This window comes from Ochlerotatus camptorhynchus, unplaced genomic scaffold, assembly GCF_037179485.1.
Source record: "Ochlerotatus camptorhynchus isolate MF236.1 unplaced genomic scaffold, CSIRO-AGI_Acam_v1.1 ptg000370l, whole genome shotgun sequence".
NCBI lineage: Eukaryota > Metazoa > Arthropoda > Insecta > Diptera > Culicidae > Ochlerotatus > Ochlerotatus camptorhynchus.
In genome coordinates, this window is record NW_027040858.1 from 5,307,530 (window position 1) to 5,326,274 (window position 18,745).

Consider the following 18,745-nt stretch of genomic DNA (forward strand, 5'->3'; position numbering starts at 1 on the left):
CTATCGACCGTCACGAGTTCGAGAAACCGGAGATCGATGCGTTTCAACATCCAGCGTTTGACAGTAGATGGTGTTGCTGCAGAGTACCATCAGAAGCTGAATGGGCGGATAGCGGAAATCAACGTGAACGAGTCTGTGGGAAGCTGTCCACGGAGCGGTGAGCACAACAGCACGAGAGGTGATAGGTACTGCTCAGAGGCGCCCCCGGAACGGGTGGTTTGACGAGGAGTACTTCGAGACGTTGCTGAACGGAGAGAACGAGAGAGCATCTACAAACAGAACACACATCGACAACGATGGTCAAGCTGTGGAACCACCAATGCTAGAAGAGGTGAAAAAGGCGATACGAGAGCTGAAAAACAGTAAGGCTGCGGGGAAGGACGAGCTCCCGGCCGAACTTCTCAAACACGGAAGGGAGCAGCTGCACCAGATGATCCACCGTATACTGCTCAAGATATGGGAGGAGGAAGAATTGTCCGCTAGTTGGTTGGATGGTCTCGTTTGTCCCCTCTACAAAAAGGGACACATACTGGAGTGCGTCAATTACAGAGGAATCACGCTTCTGAATTCGGCGTACAAAATATTATCACGTGTTCTGTTCAACAGATTGAGACCGCTTATCCTTCGTCGGCGAATACCAGGCTGGTTTTCGTGAGGGTCGATCAACGACGGATCAAATGTTTACCCTATTCAACATCGCCCTCGAAGGAGCGATTAGGAGAGCTGTCGTGCAGAGGAACGGTACCATCATCACAAAGTCGCACATGCTCCTTGGTCGACATCATCGGAATCGACCGTAGAGCAGTGGAAGAGGCGTTCGCGCCTTTTAAGAGGGAGTCAGCGAGGATTCTACCAAAACGAAGTACATGGTCGCCGGTAGAAAGCGTGGGAGCAATAGTGGTGTTTGTAGTGAAGTGGTGCTAGATGGCGAAAAATTTGACGTTGTGGACGAATTTGTTTATCTTGGTACTTTAGTGACGTGCGATAATGATGTTACCCGCGAGGTGAAAAGGCGTATTGCGGCCGCGAACAGGGCTTTCTACGGGTTGCGTAGCCAGCTGGAGTCCCGCAGCTTGCGTACGAAAACGAAATTCGCGCTGTACAAGACGTTGATTCTGCCGGTAGCCCTTTATGGCCACGAATCGTGGGCATTGAAAGAGGCCGATCGGAGAACTTTCGGTGTCTTCGAGCGTAAAGTGCTGCGAACAATACTCGGCGGTAAACTGGAAAATGGCAAGAAGCTTATAAAACACGGCAGGCTACAGTGGGCTGGGCATGTGGCACGAATGCCGGAAGAGCGTCAAGCGAAGTCAATATTCAGCAGGGAACCCGGAAGAGGACGTCGGCTTCGAGGTAGGCCACGCACGCGTTGGCTTTGTGCAGTTGAGGAGGACATTAGGTCCTTGAACGTCCAAGGCGACTGGAAGCGATTGGCTCAGGACCGAGACCAATGGAGACGGTTACTTCGTTCGGCGCAGATTTGAATTCAACGAGTCGTCACCCATCAGGTACTCATGTAGGTACTGAGGCTCTCTGATCATCTGTGATGGTTCTTCACCAGAAGATTTTTCCTGAAAATTTCTAGACTTCTGTGAAGCTCTCAAATATGTATGACGTTTTCTAAATTTCTCTCGAGCTATCTGGACTTCCCAGAAATTCCCAGCACTCTGAAGGGAAAGTACAAAGTCATCATGGCATATGCAAAGTGTCATGCAAATCGTAGAAGGTCGAGTTTTCCGATTCGTCATTTGGCGTGGAACTGCTCTATTGGGACTGCCCTTGAGATCTCCAAGCCTGTTTCAAGATTTCTAGACCTAGCTTGTCGGAGGTTGTCGGAATTTCTATAAAATATACGTAGTTTTCCTCACGTTCTTCTCTGAAGTTTTCTTGACTTCCCTGAAGTTCTTGGAACTTTTTAAAAGTTCCGGTACTTTCCTTGAAGCTAATGGAACCACCTTGGAGATCTCGAAGCTTACCGAAATTTTATGGAAATTCTCAGATCTTTCCTTATTATCCCACAGTCTGCTATTGAAACATCAATTTCTTGGTATTTCCTTGCAATCCTCGGAACTTCTTTAAAGCTCCTAACACATTTTGAACATACTGAAAGGTTACATGTGGAAAGCAGTGATAAACACGTCTGGGTTAGGTGAACGAACAATAATGAATGAGTTTATTTCTCTAATTATTAGACAGCTAGATTCTACCAGCCTACTATTATTGTTTCCAATTCCTCACAACACTCCTCCTAAACGGTAACTACTCCTAGTCCGATTAGCTTGACTATTTTTTCCATCTTGGTTCGTTGCAATGGTTTCGTCAGTATATCTGCTGCCATATCTTCTGATGGACAGTAGACACACGCCATTTCTTGCTTCTCAATCAGATCCTTCGTGAAATGAAACTACGTTGCTATTTGCTTAATTTTTCTCTTCAACAAAATCTGCTTTTCATCGTTCAATTCTTGAAGAAGTAGCTTCATCCAAAGAGCTTCTGCGAGAGCGACAAATTCTGCTTCTGCTGTCGAAAGTTACACAGATTTGCCTATAACAAGCCCAGCTCACTGTGCCTCCGTTTATCTGGAATACGAAGCCGCTAGACGATTGTCTGCCCAGTCTGCGTCCAAGTAACAGGTGATAGTTCCAGTCTCACCTTTCTTGCTCAATCGTAGCATGTAGTCGATAGTACCACACGTTTCAGCTCGTTCCAGTCCTCTTGGGTGGGTTGTTTCGTCTTCCAGCTCAAGATTGATAACTCAGTCGAGATATCAGGACGAGTATTGATAGCTATGTACAATACTTTCCCGAAAAGCTTCTGGTACTTACAATTGCTTGGAAGTGGGGTTCCCTCGTTATCGCTCTTGATGTATCCAGGGTCTAGTGGTGTTTTGGAAACTTTGGCATCAGTCAAATCACTTGTTGCGATTACCTCCCGGATGTACTTTATCTGACTCAAGAAATAGTCACCGTTCTCGTCTTTTTCTACTTCCATGCCCAGGTAATAATGGATATCACCAAGTACGCTGATTTCGAACGACCTCTTCAATGTCTTAACGGGTTTTAACTCACCACTACCAGATCGTCAAACGACACAAGCACGTAACACCAACGTCCTTTATACTGCTGGCTCCTCAACACTTCGTATAGCTTCTGATTCCCTTCTCTAACCGCTTGCTTCAATCCGTACAGGCTCCATTCAAGCTTGCATACTTTGCCCTCGCTTCCTTACACAACGTGTCCGCATGGCTGTCGCATATATATCTCCTCCTCGAGATCGCCATTCAAGAATCGTATTGCTTGATAGTCATGCCTTTCTTTGCCGCAACTGCCACCAACGTCCGGAAAGTTGTTTGCTGTACAACTGGAGCAAACACCTCATCGTAGTCGGATCCGTACTGTTGAACCGGATATCTTCTTCGTTGGGGCCTCGCTTGATTTTGTACACCCACTTGCAGCCCACATCTTCTCCTGGAGGGAAATCAGCCAACGTCCACGTCTCGTTCGCGTGAATCGACTCGATTTCCTCTGCCATCGCCTTCTTCCTGTTTTCTGCGTACGATGAGTTCATCGCCTCCTTGTAGGATTTTGGTTCAGCATCGATCGTGCCATTGTGTTGCTCGATTCCGTTGCCTAACACTGCTCGGTACCATCTTCAGCATCACTGAACACTTGCCATTGTACTTGCCTGGAAGTACATGCTCCCTTCCACTGCGCCTCAACACCTGTGGGACCGAGGCGGATTGGAATATTGTCGCGAAGGGGGCACGGTCACGTCAACTATCGTATTTGTGGAAACATCATTCATGTCTTCGTCTTCTTCAGAATCAGTTAGCTCTCTCTCAATACATCCTACGCGACCGGTCATCAATGAAGGACACATAATACCGACTTCCCAATGGCAATGGAACTTCCATTGGCCCCGCTACGCCCAAGTGAATAACTTCAAGTAATTCTCCAGCTCTTGATCGGCTCTTACTGAATGGAATTCGGGTTTGCTTCCCCATTGGAAGGTATAATCGCTGTGACTTTGACTTGAGATTTGCATACAGCTTGCACACACACACTTGTTTCTCCACGCTGCTATAGCTGAGATGTCCCATCCACTGTGCCATGTTTCAAGAGATGCACCGGTAGAACTCATAGCCTAGTCAGTAAAGGCACGGTATTACCAAGCCGGAGGCGGCGGGTTCGATTCCCGGTCCGGTCGAGGGAATCTTTCGGGTTGGAAATTTTCTCGACTTTCCTGGGCATAGAGTAAATATCATTGTGCTTGCCACACAATATACAAATTCATGCATTGGTATTGGCATCGAAAGCTCTCAATTAATAACTGTGGAAGTGCATTTAGAACACTAAATTGAGAGCACGCAATAAGCTAATATGCGCTAAGCAATAAGCTTGAAATGCGAACAAGAAGAAGAAGACCGGTAGAACTCAACACCGCTTGACCAGCCACATCCAATTGCGCTAGCTTGAACAGATCGTTTTCAATAATACCAGTTGCTACTAACTTGCCGTCTGCGTTGAAAATCTCACAGCCACTTGATTGGAACACCACCTTGAAGCCTTTCTTGACAATGTGGACTACCGACAGCAGGTTTGCCGATAGATCCGGTATGAACTGCACGTTGTGAACAGAAATTCCATCTTCATGCTTCTGGAACACAGGATACAGAATGGCCGTTCCGCATGCGTCGATTTTCACCGTCTCCTTGTTGGGAGCTTCAACTATCCCATTTGATTTACGTGTGTCCTAGAGGAGCTACAAATCTCTTGCCATATGCCGGGTTGCTCCAGAATCGAGGTACCACTGATTCGTTTCTTGACCTTGAATCATCGACAGTACCGTAAAAAGCTTCGCTATGTGACCAAATTTACTGCACTTTGGACCCTTTGACTGATTCGGATTCTTATTAAGCTTCCAGTTGCTAGGGGGAACTTTCGTTTTTTCTCTAAACTTACCCTTAGCAACAAGCACTGCAAAATGGTCTTAATCTAATCACCCGTAATAGCCTTCCCAGAATTCTTGAGAGCCATGATCATTGGCTGATACCTCCCCAGATGTCCGACCAGTAGCATAACACCAACAAACCGCTCCGGTATTGGAAATCCAATCTCGTCCAACTGCTGACACGTCGAAATCATCCTGTTGGGTGTTGGCATACTCGTCCATAGTTCCGCACGATTCCAGGTCGGTCCTCATCAGTTTGTAAAGCAAACCAACTTCCCGCGTCAAGCCTGTTTCCTCGAACGCTTTGGTGAGCTTCATCCAAGCCTCCCGAGCAGTAGTTGCGTCACGAGTATGGTAGTAATTCGCCGGTTCCAAGAAAAGGATAATCTTTCCTTTTGCCTTTCTGTCGTTAACAGGATCAACGGGTCTCTTGGACTCGATTGCTTCCCATAAGTCTTCGACTTCAATATTCTCTGCCGAGCAACCGCTCGATCCCGAGATTCGTACTATTCGCCATTTGAACCCGATTTTTCTGAACCTATAACCTCTTGTAGAAAGCAGTGATAAACACGTCTGGTTTAGGTGAACGAACAATAACGAATGAGTTTATTTTTCAAGAATTGCGACTTGTCGAAATATACGAACCATTCATACTTGTCCTGGTCCAACGTCCTTCAATTTGAGGGACCAGAAGCATCCTGTGATGATGGCGGGAAACAATCAAGCGTGTGTTGCTCCCAGTACTGATTAGAGGCCGTCTTCAAGCCTCTTTCTTCTGTCTAGTCACGTTCCTAATAACCAGTTTCAAAACTTCTAACTTGCTCTGACTTCTTACTGTCATCTGGGCCCCTTTGTAACTGTCGCTCCTCTCCTGCCACTGGTCCCGCTTCTCCTCCTTGACAATTGTTTTTCCCGGAAATTCCCGGGAATAGGAAAACAGTTTTGTCCAGTGACTGGTTTTGGTTTATCAGAATGTTAATTTGTTAACATCTGTTGAAAGATACATGAAGAATTCAAGATTCTTAAGGAAATGTCTTCCGACTTCCAGGAATATTTGTCCTCACTTTCTCGGAAGTTTCTCCAGAAACATCTTCAAACTTTCAACGGATTTTTTGAATTTTTTTTTTTACGTAAGACTACGTCTGTGATTTCTATATGGGAGTACACTTTTTGAAAACCAAAATTAGAAAATGTAACGAAATTATGAAAGATTTTGAACGTTAATAACTTTGCTGCCCCTGGACCATTTTCAATAATTTTATCACCAATCGATCAGAAATATTTCCACGCATCGATAACAAAGCTTCCGACTGGTCATCATCATCTTCCAAAGGCTTTAAGCCTGTACTTCCATTGGCCCTCTTCATGGCCACCAAGATTTTCCAAAAGAGTTAAATTTCTGAACATGACCCAACTAAAATTCATTTCAAAATTTTCTTTTCAGGGCAATCATAGTCATGCTAAAGAGTATAAACAGAGAGAACCCCGCTCAAATTCCTATTCCTACACAAAACACAAACGTAGTCCTATGTCACCATTGCGTACAACCCCAAATGGCTGTCCCTTGTAGTTTTTTCATCAGAAACAGAACCCTAGGAATGATTGATCCGTGATCCGTATTCTCTTTATTATGGTCTGCAAGTCCATTCCAAGCTTTGTGTATCTCTTCAAAACCATTATAAAACCAACATTGTTATTGTTACCCTGGAAAATTCTCCCGAATTCCTCTCTGAAGTCTCCCCCTATGAACTTCACAATTTTCCTGGCATCGTCCAGTATCTGTCTTCAGACATTCTTTTGGAAGATTCATCCAGTTCCTCCTGAAAGTTTCTTCCGACTGTTCTCTGAAACCCCTGAAATGGCTTATGCGGGAAGACCGACATTCTTCAGAAGATTCCCCCGATCTAACCAAAGAGGAATCTTCCACCTTTTCTAGGAAGTTTTTCTGACATCTACAGGAAGTTTCATTCGAGTTCTCCAGGATTTTTTTTCCCGACTTCGTCAGGAAGTTTCTTCACATTTTCCTCGGACGGCTTTTCCAACTAATACTGGAAGTTTCTCTTGAGTTTCTAACAGCTTCTCAGGAAGTTTCAACCAGCTTCTCCCGGAAGTTTCTCTTCACTTCCCAGGAAAGAATCTTTCAACTTCTCCGGTCCAAATTCTTCCTGAAGTATTTCTGGCTTCCCCTGGCAGTCTATTCCAACTATTCCCGGGAGTTTCTCCAAACTTCACTAGGTTATTTTTTCCGGCACCTTCCTCAAAAAAAAACTTCTGTCTTCGACTGGAATTATGTTCTGCCTTCCTTCGGAAGCTTATGTGATTATCCCTGGGTGGTTTTCCGTCTTTTCCCGGAACTTAAGTCCAACTTCTCGTGGAATTTGCTTCCAACATCCGATATCTGACATAAGTTTCGCCACCCCAATGGCCATCTATTGAATCATGTGATAGCGACCTCTGGTGGTGGCAAGTAACATTTTCTTATGCTCTAGTGGATAGTGTCTCCTATTGACTGAGCAATGGGTAATTTTGATGAAGATACGATTCGAAAGGGAATTTATTTTGCCAAGCTACAGTTTGATCAAGTGGGAAGGGTAAAAAACATCTAGATTCACAATGATCTATCTTTTTAAGCATTGTAAACTGAAAAGATGTGACCAGTTTGATCAGTTCTACGGGTTTATCCTTGGATCTACGGATTTTTAGATTCCCTGTGGATCTACGGACTGACCATAAAATTCTACGGATTTTTCAGATTTTTCAGATTTTTAGAGATTTCTTGAAAAGTGCCGAAGAATTTCTACGGATTCTAAAAAAAGCTCACTCCCCGCTCATCACTTTTAAATAATTTCTTTTTTGAATGACTGTTTTTGGAAAATTAACGCGCAGTGGAAACAAATTAACCTATCTACGGTTCGTACTCCATGAAAAGTTAGCAACACTGGATGTTACCCAATCAATTCAGTAATCTAAAAAGGTTTGGATCGAGCCTCTGCTCTTTACTCAAAAACGGTCATCACTAGCCCACCGAGCCCCTGACATCACAACAAACCACTGCAACCGACGATCGTTGTATCCCGGAGACATGAAGCTATTCAGATGAAATTACGTCCCCGAAAGAAGTCAACAATAAGCATACAAAGTTGGGAGGAAATGCTATACTAATATCAACATGAAGCTTCAGTGCGATAATTTATTAGCTAGAGAAATTTCTGAAGAGGATAGATTGTTAGCTCCGCTAGAGTACGGCAGTGAGAAAATTGAACAGAAGTTGAAATTGAGCGAAGAACCATTAATGCGACAATACTAAACAAACGCGCACTCTCCTACCTAACTCATACATTGATGGATGCGGGGATTTGAGATATGTCAGCATACGTCATATTTCACCCATTTCTTTTTTATTCGTTCCGTTCCGTCTGAGTTGTGTTAGTAGTAATTTTTTTTAAAAACTTCAAGAACAAAACATTGGTTAAATATCAATAGATCTCAATATATTCTGCTCAGTAAGCAAAACCGGTCACCCACTGGGCCACTGGGCTCCATACATCACAAAATACTACTACGATTGACGATATCTTCGGTATTTTTTTATTTGAAATCTACGATATGGAAAAGTTTTCTTGACTGGATTTCGAAAGAAAAAATAGCGTAATTTCAAACTATTTTTTTATTCTTGGAGATCCCGAACCTAGGATTCAAAAGCTCGATTTTTTTTCAAAACTCAAACATTTTTTTTCTAAATTTAAGACGCAAATTCAAAATTCTGTAACTTTCCAAGTCGTTTTCCTAACAACAAGTTAATTTTTCCCACGCGACTTCATATCTTCCGAAAATAAATCAACCATTTTCACTCGGCTAAGCCCCGACAACGTTCCAAACGACGACTAGAGACAAATGTTATTACACCATTCCACCACCATCGCTAGGAGGTGGGGAAGGTGAAACTTCCGACTCGCGTGTCGGAGCGAAAGCATTTCCAACTTTTAATGACGACATGCTTCCTGATTATCTTTATTATATTTCAGTTTGCTAAAAGTTTTTCCATGGAAGATTTTTTCTCTGTCTCTCCCTCTCCACCTGTCAGCCATGAACCGGCAGGAACTAGAAGGCGGAATCTGTGAGGCTTGCATTCCCCACCCCCGCCGTTCGGTCTCTATGTGTGTAAGTGGCAGTTTTATGGTTCGTAATTAAGATGAGTTTCCTCTTTACTCGTGCACCCAACTAAAAAAAAAACACTCGCCGAGCTTAAAAGGCAAAACATTTGCGCACACTATAGTGTCACTTTGGTATTCTAGCAGCGATTGCTCACGGTGAAAACGCTGCCAAAGAAAGGATGCATCTCATTATAGCGCTGTATACCACGCGTAATGCATACCTTTCAGGCGTGTAATGACGATTTACATTGCTGATCACCTCCACCGGGTGTGCACGAGGGCTAGTTCGAATGGATACCTAGATAAGCGGATGTGAAGTGGACCGGATCCGGTTACTTTCCGTGGACGAGAAAACTACAACGGCGAGCAAAATCGACCAACGATAGTCGATGGGTAGCAGTCTTGCAGCCATTCAGGGGTAGCAGCGCGAGAGCCCCTGAAGGCTAGACAATTACTGCTGTTCGCTTAGTAATTGCATTACTGCAGCTCTGTTCTCTAATGGCTAACGGGAGTGAAATACTGTCTAATTATAAGGGCCTCTGATTGGTACAGCGGCAAATGGATCCATTAGAAGGGTTCATTAAAGGGCTTTAAATTTGAGTGAGATTTTCCATTCGACGCTGATTGTGACACGATTTTCTTACTGCAATCCTTTTCGTCCGATCCATCGGGACAGTCCGGTTCCCGATCGCACTGCCACCCCGACGGAATGCATCGATCACCACTTTTGCACATAATCTCGTTGGCAGGACAGGTTTTATTCACTATACAGTTCATCGTTATTAACAGCAAACGTACACACATACACACATGTGCAAAGCATAGAAAGTGAAACGAGAAAGCAATCAAAGTGTTATTAGAAGGTTGTATCTACACCAGCAAGAAGCCAAGCGCCTGGAAGTATACTTGGAAACAGCTGTACTTACGACACTTTTCCGAATCCTCGTCGGACCCGTCCGGGCAGTCGTTCTCGCCATCGCACTGCCAGTGCTTCGGGATGCATCGACCACTTTTGCAGCGAAATTTATCGTCCGAACAGTTGGTTTCTGCGGAAGAAAGGGGATAGACAAAGCGAAAACATTCGTTAGTAAATTGACGCTCGAATTGGTGACAGTAATGCATCTCGACATGTATGTAGGTATGCAATGCACGACCACTCCAGCTGGTGCACGCGATTGCTGTAAAACTGGACACCTGAACTCCAATTCGGTAACCGCAAACATGTTGCAGTTGGGGCGGTTTTTATCGATTGCGGATTTGTCATGTCGTTTTTTGATAAATTTATTTACCATTCAGATCGGACATGATGATTCAGAGACTACTATGGAAAGAGTTTCAGGGAACGGAATGGAAATCGGAATGGAAATTGGAATGGAAATCGGAATGGAAAACGGAATGGAAAACGGAATGAAAATCAGAATGGATAACAGAATGGAAATCGGAATGAAAATCGGAATGGAAATCGGAATTCAAAATTTGAAAATTCTTGGAATTTTGAAACTTTTGAGATTGGAATTTGGTACATTTGACTTTTGGAATTTCGAATTTGGAGGGTTTTAAATAAAAAAAATGTAACATAAAACTTAATGATTTGACATTTGGAGAATATTGTATTTGGATGTTTGAATTTGGAACGCTTTGATGTAGACATTTGGAATTTGAAGAAATTTTAATTTGGAATTTGGAGAATTGATAATAGTGGAGTAATATGGAGAATTAAGCATAATGGAATAATTTGAAGAATTTAAAATTGTGAGTGTATTGAATTTGAGCAGTAGCATCCCGTAACCTCACTTTTTACCTGTGCACCAACTTTCAAACCCAGATTTAATGCCATATTCATACTCGAATCGGTTGAAAATCTTTAATAATCTTCTAGTTTACTCGATATCTATCCATTGCAAGCAATATTTTGATAATTGTTTATGTTTTGAGAGTTGGTGCACAGGTAGATTGAGGTTAAGGAAACACCACTGAATTCGGGGTTTAAATTTTGTTAAATTCACAATTTGGAATTAAAAATTTTGAGTTTAGAAAACATGGATGATTTGGAATTTGGAGAATTTGAAATTCGGTCCATTGAATTTAAGAACTAAGAATTTGGTGGGTTTTAAATTTGTAGTTTGGAATTTAAAGATTTATTTTTTGGAGAATATTGTATTTGTAGAGCTTTGATTTAGACATTTGGAATTTGAAAAAAAAATAATTTTTAATTTTTAAGTTGGGCAGATAATAATAGTGGAATAGTATGGATAATTTAAAATAATGGAATAAATTGAAGAATTTATAATTGTGATCTTATTTAATCTGGGGCTTAAAATTTGAAAAATTAACATTTTGGAATTTTGAGCATTTAGAATTTTGAGTTTTGAATATATGGATAACTTGGAATTTGGAGGTTTTGAAGAATTTGGAATTTGAAGCTATCGAAATTAAGAAAATTTAGAATTTATGGAAAATCGGAATGGTAAAAACCGAATTTTTAAAACGGAATGGAATATTGGGATAAAAAATCGGAATGGATAATCGGAAAGGAAAAAAATGGAATGGAAATGGAATGAAATCAAAGAGAAATTGCAATTTTGGAATTTGGTCTGAGTTTGAAAAAAAAAAGACTTTCATTAATTTAAAGTTTGCAATCCGAATGAAGAGAATTTTGAGTTCGGAGGGTTTCAAATTAGGAATTCAAAATTTGAAGAAAAAAAAAACTTTGAATTTGGAAGTTGGAGGATTTGAAAACTGGCTGGCGGAATTTAAAGGGTTTATATTTGGAGTTAGGTTCTTCTTCTTCTTCTGCATATCTTGCATATCGCATATTAACTTATTGCGTGCTGTAAACTTAATGTTCTAGATGGACTTCCACAGTTATTAATTGAGAGCTTTCGATGCCTGTACCATTTTTGCATTGGTATAATTGTGTGGCAAGTCCAATCATGCTTCTATTTCCAGGAAAGTCGGGAAATTTTCCAACCCGAAAAATTAATTAATTAATTAATTTATATTTATTAGGGAGGCTTTCAGCCTGGGACTGGTTCGCCTCCATACCCGAAAAATTCCTAGACCGGACCGGGAATTGAACCCAGCCACCTCCAGCATGGTCTTGCTTTGTAGCTGCACCTTTACCGACTGAGCTAAGGGAGGCCCCATAGGTATATTTGGTGAATTTTGTACAAGCATTTTGGAATTTGGAGCGCTTTGAATTAAAAATTTGGAATTTGTAGAATTTAAAGATTTTGAATTTTGATATTGAAGAATTTCGAATAATGGAATAATTGGGATGGATACGTATTGGGATTGTATTAGAATTTAAAATTTGAAATATTTGGAGCATTGAGAATTTGGAGAATATTGAATTTTGAGAATTTGGGATTTGACGAATTTTTAATTTGAGGTATTTGGCGTTTGAAGAATTTGGAATTTGGAAGATTTGGTATTTGTAGAATTCGGAATTTGGAAAATTTGAAAATTGGAGAATTTGGAATTTAGAGGGTATGGAATTTAAATTATTTGTTATTTGGAGCATTTGGAATTTAAAGAATTTAGATGTTTGAATTTAGAATTTGGAGAAATTTAGACTAGCGGAATAGTGTAGGGAATTAAGAATAATGGAATAATTGGAAGGGTTACGAATTCGGAGTGTATTGAATTTAGAATTTAGAATTTAAAATTTGAAATTGGAGGATTTTGAATTTAGAGGAATTGGAATTTGACAAATTTCGAATTTAAAGTATTTGGCATTTGGAGAATTTGGGATTTGGAGAATTTGGGATTTGGAAAATTTGGAATTTGGAGAATTTGGAATTTAAAAATATAGGAATTTGGAATTTGGAGCATTTGTAATTTAGAGTATTTTGAATTTGAAGAATTTTAAATTTGGAGAATTTGAAATTTGGAGGAATTGTAATTTGTAGTATTAGGAATTCGGAGAATATGGAATTTGGAGGATTTGGAAATTAAAGAATTTGGAATTTGGAGACTATGAAATTTGAAGGATTTGTTATTTGGAGCATTTGAAATTTGGAGAATTTGGAATTTGGAGAATTTAGGATTTGGTGAATTTTATATAAGTATTTTGTAATTTAGAGAACTTTGAATTTGGAATTTGAAGAGTTTAGAATTTAGAATTTAGAATTTAAAATTTGGAGAATTTAGAAGAATGAAATAGTGTGTAGAATTTAGAATAATGGAATTATTTGGAGGGCTACTAATTGGGAGTGTATTGAATTAATAATTTAAAATTTGAAATATTTGGAGTATTGAGAATTAAAAATAAGGAATTTGGAATTAGGACTTTTGAATTTTGGAGAATTTGGAATTTGGAATTAAGAGAATATGGAATTTCGAGAGTTGGGCATTTGAAAAATTTTGGATTTGAAGAATTAAGCATTTGGAAAAATTGGCATTTGCAGAATTTGGAATGCGGAGAATTTTTAATTTGGAGAATTTGGAATTTGAAGAATATGGATTTTGAAGAATTTGGATTTTGAAGAATTTGGATTTAAGAGCATTTGCAATTTTTAATATTTGAAATTTGGAGAATTTGGAATTTGGGGAATTTGGAATTTGGAAAATATGGTATTTGGAGAACTTGGAAATTGGAAACTCTCCAAATTTTGGAATTTGGAGAGTATGGAAACTCTCCAAATTTTGGAATTTGGAGAGTATGGAATTTGAAGGATTTGTAATTTGGAGCATTTAAAATTTAGAGAATTTGGAAATTTGTGAATTTGGAATTTTGAGAATTTGGAATTTGGTGAATTTTCTAGAAGCATTTTGGAATTTGGAGAGCTTTGAATTTGGAAATTGAAGAATTTAGAATTAAGAATTTAGAATTTAGAATTTAGATTTAAGAATTTAGAATTAAGAATTAAGAATTTAGAATTTAAAAATAAGAATAAAGAATTTAGAATTTTAAATTTTTAGATTTGGAGCGTATTGAATTTATAATTTAAAATTTGAAATATTTGGAAGGGTTACGAATTGGGAGTGCATTGAATAAAGAATTAAAAAATTGAAATTGGAGAATTTGGAATTTGACAAATTTTGATTTTGAAGTATTTGGCATTTGGAGAATTTGGGATTTGGAGAATTGGACATTTGAAGAATTTTTAATTTGGTGAATTTTGAATTTAAAGATTAAAGAATTTGTAGAATTTGGAATTTGGAGCATTTGTAATTTAGAGTATTTTGAATTTGGAGAATTTGGAAGTTGGAGGACTTGGAATTTGTAGAATTTGGAATTTGGAGAATTTGGCATTTGGAAAATTTTAAAATTAAATAATATGGAATTTTGAGACTATGGAATTTGAAGGATTTGTTATTTGGAGCATTTGAAATTTGGAGAATTTAAAATTTGAAGAATTTGGAATTTGGAGAATTTTGTATAAGTTTTTTGGAATTTAGAGAGCTTTGAATTTGGAATTTGAAGAATTTAGAATTTAGAATTAAGAATTAAGAATTTAGAATTTTAAATTTGGAGAATTTAGAATAATAGAATAGTATGGAGAATTTAGAATAATGGAATAATTTGGAGGGCTACTAATTGGGAGTGTATTGAATAAATAATTTAAAATTTGAAATATTTGAAGCATTGAGAATTAAAAATGTGGAATTTGGAATTAGGTCTTTTGAATTATGGAGAATTTGGAATTAAGAGAATAAGGAATCTCGAGAGTTTGGTATTTGGAAAATTTTTGATTGAAGAATTAAACATTTGGAAAAATTGGCATTTGGAGAATTCGGAATGTGGAGAATTTTTAATTTGGAGTATTTGGAAATTGGAGAATATGGAATTTAAAGCATGTGGAATTTGTTGTCTATTAATTTATTTGATAAGGCTCAACCGAATTAACTTTACAGAGCCGAGGATTCTTGGTCACTATACATTACATCTTAAAACTATAGTCAAAAGGTACAACACAATAAACACTTTATCTTCCGCTATCCAAAAAGTCTCCTCCATCAGAACTGGAGCGGCTTCCAGTGGTTTCATTGTATGGCAGTTACGCCAACGAGGGTCAGAGCGCTTCCATTGCAGCAATGGACGCAAAACGTGGTCACACACTCATCACTAAACGGTTGCTTTCCAAAGTCGACGACGCATCGATCGAAAGAACTGCTGATGAAGAACAATGAGGACGACCACACAATGGTTGCTGCCGAGAAAACACAGCCGAGTGAACACTGAATGTGGAATTTGGAGAATGTGGATTTTAAAGAATTTGGATTTTAGAGCATTTGTTATTTTGAGTATTTGGAATTTGGAGGATTTGTGAATAGTGTGGAGAATTAAGAATAATGGAATAATTTGGAGGGCTTCGAATTGGAAGTGTATTGAATTTGAAGATTTTTTAATTTGGAGAATTTGGAATTTAGGGAATATGAAATTTCGAGAGTTTGGCATTTGGCAAATTTTGGATTTAAAGAATTTGGAATTTGGAAAAATTGGCATTTGGAGAATTTGACGTCAAATGTAAAAACTGTGTTCGCAATAACTGAAAAATTGATGAATCTTACTATTTTTTAAAACTGTTCGACTATGGTGCCAAAATCGAGAGCACATTTATGCGATCCTGAAATCTTTTGCTTTATTTTAAGCTAGCATGACAAATGCACATGATGGGTTGTATGAGTTTATAAAATTGATCGAAGATTGTCTCAATACCATTATCGCACCAACGGAAGATTAGAACCATATCTTTCCGATCAAAAAATGCCACTAATGGTTATTTTTTTATTGTTTCAAAATTCCTATTGGGTCACTATTTTCGTTATTTTAGCGACTAGCGACTCCAGTCAGCTTCAATCGAGAAAGTCGTTCCGACGAAGGGATTTTATTTTTTTCTGTTGATGTCGAGCAGCTTCACATTATAAAGTCATTCGACAACAATCCTGTAACATAACTTTCTTGAAATGGACGCAATGGACACTTCAAAATTGTCCAAAATCATTGCTTAACTTCTTCGTCGGAACGATTTTCAAGAGTCCGTTGTGTCCATTTAAAAAAAGTAAGTATTTTTGATAAGCTAATTGAAAATCTTTAAAATGTGCGTGAAGTCAACGATTTACATAGTTGAAGATGCTAATTTCAAATAACAGACTAAAGTGGTAATTTTTATACGATAGATGGAGGAGATGAAAGTATAGAGTTGATAGTTCCGATAGAGTATGGCAGTGTGAAAAACAATAGCTGCAATTTCCAAACCTACGACTGGATGCCTTCCTTCAAATAACAACTGAAGTGCGGTAAAAATCGGTAGAACTGTTTCAAACACATCGTTGGTACTTGAGTGGTCGGCGATCATCTCTTTTTGCCAGTGGTGGCGGGCGGGGGGGGATACCCCTCACCATCCCTCTCCAAAGGGGGAGTTTGGTAAAGAGAGATGATAAAACCGATTTGTACCTTCCTTAAAAGTCCTAGCTCGCTATTCTACTATCTATATGCAACTTTCACACTGCCGTACTCTAACGGAACTATCAACTCTATACTTTCATCTCCTCCATCTATCGTATAAAAATTACCGCTTTAGTCTGTTATTTGAAATTAGCATCTTCAACTATTTAAAATGTACTTTAGTTTTGTTGTTGTAACGAAAATTTGTGATTTTGTTAGTGTGTTTTTTTTTTTATGAAAGGCAGCCCAGTTTCCTTTCCAAGCAACATTAAAAGTTTTACCGAGGTTTTAAAACGCTCTTCAAGTTGTTTGTCAACTCGCTGATCAACTCCATTGAAAAACGACGACAAGTTGATGCGATCTACGTGGACTTCAGTAAGGCGTTCGATAGGGTTCCACATGTGCTTGCAGTGGACAAAATGAGGTGTATGGGATTACCTAATTGGGCCACGAAGTGGCTACAGTGTTACTTAACTGACCGCTCAGCCTATGTGAGCATTAACGGTGTTAATTCGCCTAGTTTCGAGATACCCTCTGGTGTTCCCCAAGGTAGCCATTTGGGGCCTTTAATTTTCATCCTGTTCGTGAACGATCTGTGTAGTCGACTGTGTTCTTCGAAACTTATGTTCGCCGATGACTTAAAGATCTTTCGTACAATTAAGTCAAGACTTGACTGTTGCGCACTCCAGAAGGATATTGATTCCCTTTTGCGCTGGTGTTCATTGAACGGTATGCAGGTTAATGTCACAAAATGCTGCGCAATATCTTTTAGCCGTTCACGCGAGCCCTTACGACATGACTATAGGATAGGACTCAGTAGTTTGCTCTTCGTTTCTTCAGTTAAGGATTTGGGTGTTATCATCGACTCTAAAGTCAGATTCAATGAGCACATCTCCATGATAACTGCTAAAGCATTCGCCACATTAGGTTTCTTGAAACGAAACACAAACGCATTCCAGGACATCTACGCGCTGAAATCACTATACTGTGCTCTCGTCCGCAGTCTTCTAGAGTATGCTGTTGTTGTGTGGGCACCCTTTCACGCTATTCAAGCTAACAGAATCGAAGCCATTCAGCGAAACTTCGTAAGATACGCTTTACGTGTTCTGCCCTGGGACGATTCGGTAAATTTGCCGCCTTACGAAGACCAGTGCAGGCTGATTGACCTGGACACGTTGGCAGCAAGGAAGAAACTACTTCAGCGACTCTTCGTGTTTGGATTGCTTAACGGTAACGTGGATTGCAACTCTCTTGTGAGCCAAATCTACATCAATGCTCCTCAAAGAGTTCTACGTAGTTCTACCCATCGGACCAACTATGGATTCAACGAACCGTGGAATTTGTACTGTCGTGTGTTTAATGAAACGTTTGATGTATATGATTTTATCATTAGTAAGTCTACTTACAGACATAGAATTCGACTCCTAGCCTAGAAAATATCTGTACAACATTATGTTGAAGATTTAATTAAATAAATAAATAAATCAGCCTAATCCATGGTCTTCAAGAGCATGATAAAACCAAAATTGTTGCTTGGGTATGCTCATAAAAGTCAAGAGATTTTTTCACCCGAAATGGTCGATGCCCGAGCAAAGTAAAATAACAACTGAAATAAATTGTGCATTACACCGCTAATCATATTTCAGTAATCAGCGTAAGGCTCTAATATCAAATCGATAACATAATTTGAAATTGGTTGACACAAAATTGTAAAATCGCAGGATTTGTTATCAAGATTTCTCCAATGATAACAAAAATAGTAATTTGTAATATATATTTTATGTTGTCTGTTTATTCGACCACAATGATAACATATTCAGTTATCAAACCTTGATAACCGGGTATCAGAACTTGCTATTAATTTGGTATAAAACATTACTTGGGTGGCTGCCCACTTCGTCAAGCATGCTCCTGTTCTGTTTCGGTCTTTTTGATTCCACTGTCACGCCAATACAAATGCTCTTTATGGCTCGATCAATCACCTTTAACAACCTCTCACAGATTAGCTAATTAAAAACAGACTCAATTAACGTCCACGCGTCATTCATCACTCCTCTGGAACCAGCGACGGCCTTTGGAATGATCATTTATTTTTCGGCTCAGCCTGCGTCCCATTATCACACTTTGGCTGCGATAACCTCCCCGTTGCGGTTGCACCGATTAATAATTTGGGATGCAACTGCAATCGGCCCACGATGCACCACGCTCCTCCTCTCTATCTCTCCGAAGTTCGGTGTCGGTGGTAACA

General features: G+C 39.4%; 1 protein-coding gene across 5 annotated transcripts in view; it reads right to left on the bottom strand.

Annotated features, from left to right (window-relative positions):
• LOC135710128 (low-density lipoprotein receptor-like) overlaps window positions 1–18,745 on the bottom strand; it is an 852,116-nt gene that overhangs the window by 240,409 nt on the left and 592,962 nt on the right. For 4 of the 5 annotated variants that reach the window (XM_065232620.1, XM_065232616.1, XM_065232618.1 and 1 more), the window contains one exon: window positions 10,031–10,150. In XM_065232620.1, coding sequence (XP_065088692.1) covers window positions 10,031–10,150 — 120 coding nt within the window. Of the gene's footprint in view, window positions 1–9,748; window positions 9,869–10,030; window positions 10,151–18,745 lie in introns of all 5 variants that reach the window. The other variant, XM_065232617.1, reaches the window with a different exon arrangement.